Source organism: Stegastes partitus, unplaced genomic scaffold, assembly GCF_000690725.1.
Source record: "Stegastes partitus isolate 25-593 unplaced genomic scaffold, Stegastes_partitus-1.0.2 Scaffold432, whole genome shotgun sequence".
Taxonomy (NCBI): domain Eukaryota; kingdom Metazoa; phylum Chordata; class Actinopteri; family Pomacentridae; genus Stegastes; species Stegastes partitus.
In genome coordinates, this window is record NW_007578163.1 from 312,162 (window position 1) to 320,934 (window position 8,773).

The 8,773-nt window shown below is 43.2% G+C and overlaps 1 protein-coding gene across 1 annotated transcript; it reads left to right on the top strand.

Annotated features, from left to right (window-relative positions):
* ltc4s (leukotriene C4 synthase) lies at positions 1 to 5,402 on the top strand. Its single transcript, XM_008286099.1, has 5 exons — positions 1 to 130; positions 742 to 841; positions 1,842 to 1,912; positions 1,983 to 2,064; positions 4,527 to 5,402. Exons 1-5 carry the CDS (start codon positions 7 to 9, stop codon positions 4,666 to 4,668), a joined length of 519 nt encoding a protein of 172 aa, XP_008284321.1. The 5' UTR covers positions 1 to 6; the 3' UTR covers positions 4,669 to 5,402.
* Positions 5,403 to 8,773: the final 3,371 nt, after the last annotated feature.

Sequence of the window (8,773 nt, forward strand, 5' to 3'; positions counted from 1 at the left end):
CTCTGGATGCTTGTGGCTTTGCTCACTGACTGTCTCGGTACTCGGGTGTGTTTCGGTCTCACCTGCCTGGAGATGTTGGAGGAGGCGGTCGGCCTCGGCGCCGTCACCGTGCTGGGCGTCCTGGAGCAAGGTGAGCCGGGCCTGCTGGGATAAATGACGGAGGACTCGTTACATCTGCAGAAAAATGACTGGAGTCTGGTTTAGAGGTTTAGATTGAGTTTAAAAATGTAAAATCTGGCTCCTGTTGAATTGTTAATTTCTTTATTTTCTTTATAAAACTTATTTCGCAGCTGGCTTCACTTCAGCTTCTACTTATTACTGAGGACATTTGCATATTCTCTTCAGCTGAACTGAGCCTGTATGAGCCTGTATGAGCTGAAAGCAGCGTCTGTGAGAAACTAGTACAACAGCTGATTGGGTAACATTTAAAGCTCAGATTGTGTCAAACTAAATGTACGCTTACATTCAACTTAACTTTAAGCATTTTGAATTGAAGTTCATGTTGAAGTTGTCACGTTTTCCTCTCAGCTCCCATTCACTGTCATTTCTTTTTCTAAATCAAATTTGCATTTACTACAAACACAATCTGAACTTTGCTCAGAGTGAGAACTCCGACAGCCGCTGACTCGGGCATTTCTAACATTTTCAGGAACGTTTATTGTTATACGCACTTTAAACCTGATATCGCTGATGAGTGAAGATAACTGAGGTGTGTGTGTGTGTGTGTGTGTGTGTGTGCAGCTTATTTCTCCCTCCAGGTGATCTACGCCAGGAGAAAGTATTCGGTTTCTCCGCCAGCCATCAGCGGACCACCGGAGTTTGAGAGGATCTTCAGAGCTCAGTCAGTCACGTTTTAGGTCAAAGATCCAGTTTAAGGTTGAGTTTAGGTTAAAGTTGAATCAGATTTAGGTCAAAACTGAGTTTGAGTTAAGTTGAGGTTTGGTTAATGTCCTTGAAACACTTTTCTTGTCACCAACTAAAGCTTGAAGATCAGTGCTTTTAATCATTCAACCTTCATTAAACCTGGATTCATACTTGATTTACACATATTAGAAATAAGTTTCCTCAGTTTTAGGAGGAAACACAGTTTAACCCTCAGAACCAGCTTCTGGGCTCATTTTTTTCTATAATTTTTATCTTTCAGTTTTCAATATAACCTCATGAAGAAGGAGAGAGAACTCAGAAATGACAGAAAACTGAAAAAGATTGAAATGAAAATCCTGGAATCAAAAGCATTTACAGATTTGACAGATCTTCCAACAGCTTGCTCCTCTGTTCTCTGTTTCTGAGCCACGCTGCATTTATTTATTGATCCTGTATGATTGATTTTCACTGCCAGTTCACCTGAAGACTCAGAATGTAGTTGCTGCAAACAAATATTTTGGCAAATTTTTAAATCAGACATTAGAATAAAGAGGAAAAAAAAGTCAACTTTAAGCTCACGTTGTTAAAATGTTGTCACTGAATTACAGACGTTTTTAGCTGTAGGAGGTAAAATCAATAAAAGTTTTCTGCAAATTGTTGTAAACAAACGCTAGTTTTGTCGTCTCACTCTTTCTGAAAATCATCGATGTTTCTCGTGTGCAGGGTTCTGATGTGCGTTTTTAACAACCTCCATCAATTATTCTGCTTTCCTATGATGCAACGTTCCTCTCAAGAAACGTGTTTTTAGGTACAGAGGCTAAAATCAATGTGAGACGGAGAAAAAGCGCAGATTGACAAACTAAAGTAGGAAAGAAAACTAAATGAATGAAGTCAGAGCTGCTGGCGCCCCCTGCAGGCTGCTGCCTTTACTGCCTCATGGCTGCTTCAACACAATGAAATGTGTCTTCTGTTTTCAGAGCAAACTGTTCAGAGTATTTTCCCATCTTCATCACTGTGCTGTGGACGGCCGGACTCTTCTTCAGTCCAGGTGAGTCGATACCTGCCAATCAGCCGTGTGGTTACCTGCAACACAGAGTAAAGGTGTGTTTGTGTCGCAGGTCTGTCTTCAGTCTGCGGCGTGCTTTACTTGTACGGACGCCTCCTTTACTTCTGGGGATATTCAGCGTCTGCACATGGACGGTAGGAACTCTGAGAAGCTCAAAGACACAACAATGTTCTCAGTTTCAGGAGCAAACGACTCGAAACTTGTTCAGAATGTCTTTATGTTCCCTAAATTACTTAAAATAAGTCCACTTTTTATTTACTTAATTACTCAAAGATTGTCAGAAATGGCTCAAAGTTTGTTAAAAACTATACAAATATGTCCCAGACACAACTATTGTTCAAAAACACATTAAGAATTTCTCCAAAACGACGCCAAATTTGTGAAACGTGACTCCAAACTTGACTTGAAAAATGTCCCAACGTGACTCATATTTTCCCTGATTTTATTCAGAATTTGTTCAAAATTACTCAAATTTCTCCAAATAATGTCCAAAAGTTTAGTTTGCATTGCTGGAAGCTGAGTTTTGCCCCCAAACGGCCCCACTGTAGCTTTATTCAGTTAAAATGTTCTGAACATGGAAACGTTTTTCTAATGTTTGTGTCTATAGCTTGTAAAGGTGCTAATAGTGCGATGGAAGGAAATTAGAAATGACATTTTAGCAATTTACAGTCTGACCTGATGGTGGCAGTGTTGCCCGACTGTTCAGACACTGATTGGACTTGTTGTCTAGAAGCAGCAGCATCACAGCAGGAGCTCTGCTCAGAGGAATGAAGCCAGAGTTATTACACCTCTGCTGTCTCTACTGGGACCAGTTCAGATGTCTGCAGTGACCAACATGACAGTTATGAACATGATCAGGATGTAGAACAATGAGGATATGAGCAGGGTGATGGCTGCTTCATGGAGCTGACAGTCATCATGTCAACAGGCTTCTATCATCGGATCAAGGTTCATTAATGCCGTCTGGAGTTCATGATCATCATCTCTGAGCTCTGCTGCCCAAATCTCACCATGACTCAGTTTAACAGAAACAAGCTAAACGCTGGTTTTACTGCAGCTTCTATCAGTTCAAACGTGACTGTTTGCTGTTTAATGACGACTTAAAACATGGTTTTTCTCACAGTTCAGCGAGTTACCAACAGCTCTGCTGTGCAGATGAAGACAGCAGAAATGTTCAGAACGTTAAATGATAAATTCATTTAAACAAACGTTCATTTGTTTTACGACGTTAAACTGATTAAACGATTCACCACCAGGACTCACGTCGTGACTGTCCTCCATCAAATGCTGCTGCTGTCTTCAGCATCCAATCAGCAGGTGACACCAACACCAGCGACCTGTCGGTGGGTTCTGAGAGCTCTGAACACACTCAGACTGCTGCATCTGGGCTACAGACCACAGAGGCCACAGCAGCAGAGTCCATCATCATCCTACCTGTTCAGCAGTGTGTTCATGACATCATTTTCCCAAATGCGAGTCTCAGCAACCAGTTATAATTGTCATAAGTAGTATTTTGGTGGAATTAACCTTGCAAACCTCAACTTGTTGGTTAAAAAGCTCTATTTGGATGAAGAAACCTTTAGGTACTTGGACATGAAGCAGTACTTTGGATCAACCTTTTATGTTTGACCTATATTTGGAGAGAAATCACCCTTTAGAACTAAATTGCGTATTTTGGCTACCATTCATTGCGGTAGGTGGCGCTGTCCTGAATAAAAGCCTCTCGGCGTGCGGCTGTAGAAGAAGCTGCGGTCTTCAGAGTGCTGCCTTCGGCGCTGCAAACATATTTCTGCTGCTGTTCATCCACCATGTTTCCTCCGCGTCTCCGTCCACATTGTTAGAAATTTTCGGAAGTGTTTGATGCATAAAGTTTCCTCTAGAAAGGCTCTGCAGACACACCCTGTTGGGGATTGTTTACATAGGAATCACCAAGACAGTTGTGTGATGGACAATTCTTGGTGTGAAGTTGCGGCCACACTGAGTAAAGAAGAGGAACGGGCAAAGAAAACCTGGAAACACCTACAGGACGGATACATGAAGGCAAAAAAGAGCAGCAAAGGGCGAAGTGGAGACCCAAGGGGAAGCCAGAACGTCCCAAAGATTCTAAGAGAGTTGAGTTGGCTCTAAACTCTTATCTGGATCCGCTTCCTGGTTCTTGATGAGTCTGTTGATAATTATGTCAGAACAGAAAACACACGGATGGAATTAAGCCTTGTGCTAAATCCGGCGTATTTACTGCCACCTGGTGTAAACTACCCGCATGTGTCACCGTGTTGGAAGCGACGTGAACAACGCCAAACTTCTCCTCCAATTTAGTCTGGTGGTATACGTGTGTTTGTGACACACTGCCCCCTACAGTTTGGTAACAGACACCACGTGTGTTTTCTCCTGCTGATTCTGTGCGTTACGTTCATACGGAAAACATAATCCAGCCTTAAGACAGGCGCGTTCAAGGTGCTCAGGAATTTGCATGCACGACGCAGCACAATAATCGTTTAGCTTCGATTACAGTGTTTCTGTGATCAAGAGAAGGTGAAATTGTGATTGGATGACTTGGCCAGCCCTAAAACTCTCTTGTCTCTGTTGTCTCTTCCAGTCTGGCTCCGCTGTACTTCAGTGCTCAGGTTCTCTGGGTTCTCATCGGGTTCTCGTCTCTCGGAGTTCTCCTCACATTCTGCAGAGTTTACCTGAAGGTGGACGTCCTGCTGGAGCTCTGGTCCGCCGTCGGCCTGCCCTGACCAGGAGGAGACGCTGGTGTTCTTGGGGTCACAAAGATGTTTCAGCACATAAAACCAAACTCAAACTGCTGGGGAGCCACTGACTCCTGTTACGCTAAATAATAAAACAAGCACTTTGCCTCGTCTTTGGTGGATTTATTGCTTCGTCTGTTCCATTATTATTGTATATGTAACAGTGCATATGTGGATAATTCCACTTGCTGTGGTTTGGATGTCATGTTGATTTGTTGTTGGCTCAGTGGCGCCCCCTTGGGAGCTGGGGTGTTGTTATGCTGTCGTTCCTGAGAGGCGTGCACGAGGTCGGTTGTGGAGTACAGCATGGCTCATGAATGGTTGTTTTATGATTTTTCCTTTATCTATCTTTGGAGTGTATCTGCATTAACAACCACATGAATGTTCATTAGAGTGTGTTGATATGTGTGTTACTGTTTAAATATGTTCATAGCGAGTTTGAGAAACTCCAGAAGCTAACAAGCGAACATTAGCTGAAATGACCGAGCTGCTCCTTTCGTAGCGTGCTGAGTGTTTCTTATATTTGCCAGATGGACCAATAAATGGTTAAAGACAGCCCAGCCTTCTGACTCCTTAATGTCTGTCTCTGTGTCTCAGGAGGAAGTGACATCACAGATTCTGAGGTGGGAGTCACAAGACCAGTTCACTTTAGTGTGTTGTTGCTTTTATTTTCATTAAATGTTGTTGTATAGAACAAATAAACATATAATTCTGTCTCCAGAGTCCTCCTGGTGTTTCGTCTCTTTTCAGACTGTCCTGGTTGACATGTGCAGACCAGAGGCCACAGCAGCAGGTCCATCATCATCAGAGGCCATCATCATCCTACCTGTTCATCAGTGTGTTCATGACACTATTTGCCCAAATGCGAGTCTCAGCAACCAGTTATTATTGTCATAAGTAGTATTTTGGTGGAATAAACCTTTCAAACCTCAGCTTGTTGGTTGAAAAGCTCTATTTAGATGAAAAAAAAAACTTTAAAATGACCGGTACTTGGATATGAAGCAGTACTTTATGTGGAATCGTCCTCGGATCAGCCTTTTAAATTATAAATATATTTTGAGAGGAATCATCCTTTAGAACTAAACCATGCTTTGTGGTGATGGTTCATTGTGGTAGGTGATGCAGGGCCCTGTGAGTGCAGCCTCCAGGTCTGCAGACACATACTGCTGAGCTCAATGTCTGAATACTCCATTACAACTAACAGGACGGCAGCATCATCAGATACACAGATCTGGTTTGCAGAAAACCAAACCAGTGACTGAAATATTGATAAAACATTGATCCTGATGCATCACTGGGCTTCTTTACACCTCAGATATTTGAATAAAACCAAAAAGCCTGGTTACACCACAAGGTGGCACAATCTTCTTCAGTTGATGAAAACAGAAGTTAAGGATTAAGACTGTGAAACAGTTACAAGGCAGCAACACCTTAAACAGGTTCATTGTTATTCTTATGATTATTAATTCTTTGTTAAAAATGTTTAAAAAATGATACAAAGTGTTGAAAACAAATCCATGAAGGACTGGATATATATTTATACACATAAAGTAGGTTTACTGATTCTGCTGCTTCACAGTCTTCAGGAGTAACTTTGCAAACTTTACAAAACTAATTAAAACTTTTGAAATGAGCAGTTTTTGCTCTGAAAAGAGCTTCGGTTACCATGGCGCCCCCTCTGCTCGCTCCGCTGGCTGTTAACATTTACCAGACGTACACTGCTGGACATCGCCAGCTCACACAGACATTATAAAGTTACTGGTTTGATACCACCAGAGCTACAACCCACCACCCCCACCCCCAGGAAACCCCAAAGTACCAAGCCCTAGTGAGCAAGCCAGGCGAGAGGGGAGGGCTCCGGACAAGACGAAAAGCTTGCGCTAGCCGACCATCGCTACCAAGCTGCTTGCTAACAAAATGGACGAGCTAAGAGCCAGGATTAAAGCTCAGTGGGAAATAAGAGCGTGCTGCGCTCTAAATTCTCCCCAAGACCCAGAATGTCAGACTGAAAGCCAGGACACCAAACTGCAGCCTCCAGTCAGGCTTATGGGGAGGATCTGTGTGTTTATTAACAGCTCGTGGTGTGGAGATATACGCACTGTTTGTGAGCACTGTTGGCCAGATGTGGAGTTTTTACTGCTGAAATGCCGTCCCGATCATCTACCGAGGGAGTTTACTGCCGCGTACAGCTCATCCTGATGCTGTTTTCTTCACTGCTGGTGGCTTCAACCAGTGCAATTTAAAAACTGCATTTCCCAAACACTACAAACGTGAGCGATCCCATTGGATCATGTCTACAGTAACATACACGGTGCCAACAGGGCTGCACCAAGCCTCCACTTCAGACACTCGGACCACATTTCCTTGTTCCTGTACCCGGCCTACAGACAAAGACTGAAACAAACAAACCTCTCATCACACAAGTGAAACTCTGGACCCCCTTGCTTGGACTGACTGGGATGTGTCTAAAGATGCAGCCACTCTGGAGGACTCTGCTGTCAGCATCTGTATATTAGCATCTGTGTTGACAACATCGTGTCCACCATGCAAATCAGAAAGTTCCCCAACCAGATCCCTTAATGAACACTCAGGTACGCTGTATGCTGCTCACTCTGTTGCATTTAGATCAGGCAGCGAGACAGAGTACAAAGTTGTGAGGTGAGAAAAGCCACCATAGCAGCCAAGAGGCAGTACAGAGAGAAGCTGGCTTCTGGTCTATTGCTGACTCTGGGTGGATGTGACAAGGCTTCTACAAGCTATAATCATGGACGACCTCAGTAGTGTTTGTGGTTTATTGCATTATGGCACATACAGTTGAAACCAGAAGTTTACATCCACTAAGATGCCTTCAAACTATTTGGGAAAGCCCAGACGATGATGTCATGGCTTTGAAAGCTTCTGATAGGTTAATTGACACCATCTGAGTTAACTGGAGACACACCTGTGGATGTATTTTAAGGCACACCTCAAACACACTGCTTCCTTTGTGACAACATGGAACATCTAAAGAAATCAGCCAAGATATCAGGAGGAGAACTGTGGACCTCCACCAGTCTGGTCCATCCCTGGGTACCAGTGAGGTGCGGTGAGGTTCGTGGCTGGTGAGGCTCTGACTTCATCACAATCTGATTTACAAATATATGCACTCTACACAGTAGCATATTTGATTGGCAGCAGTTTACGGGTTATTTTTCACATTTGCATTCTTTATACATACAAACTGTAGCCCACAAACACATGGTTCTTTCTTCTTCTTCTTTTTTTTTCTTCAAGTTATTCGGTCTTACCTTTACCTTTAAATGAAGTCCATGCTCCTCCTTCTGGACAAAACATCCGGTACTTTTTTGTAAAAGTCTCCTTATCTTCCTTCGCTGCACTTGACCTTCTAACTGTATACCGTACCCAGTCTAGCTTGCTGTCACTGACTCTGCAGCCATGGAGTCACAAGAAGCATGTAGGACCAGAGCGCCCCCTGCCATGAGGCAAGAGAACTGCCAGCCTCACCTGGAACCTCTTCTCAGCCGGTTCTGATCGCTCAGCACACGAAACACGTTACACACATACAGTTGGTAACAAAAAACACTGAACATTATTATATACATCAGCTGAACTATGGAAAATCAGTTCATATGTTAAATGTGTTTGAAACATGTTATTGGCGACATCCAGACAGCAGCACGCTGTCACTGCAGGCAGCCAGCAGGTAGTGAGGGGTTGTGCAATCCAAGTGAAGCTGAGCTCGCTGCTGCTTCACCGGCTTCTCTTTCAGGCATTTAAATGAGAAATTGCGAAAATTCTGTGATTTTGAATTTTAAAAAATCATCAAAATTGACGAGGCTAAATGAAAGAAGAAATACTTCATAGTACAAATCACTGGATCAATATAACCATTTAAATCATTTTATCATTACATATTTTTTTCTTCCCCTGACTGCACGTCACTGTTGGGTACAATGTCCAGATGCCTGAAGGTTCCACGTTCATCTGTTCCAACAGTTCTATCAGTAGAACCACCATGGGAATGTCCAGCCATCATAGGCTCAGGAAGGAGACGGTTCTGTGTCCAGAGATGAAGTGTTCTGGTTGAAATGTG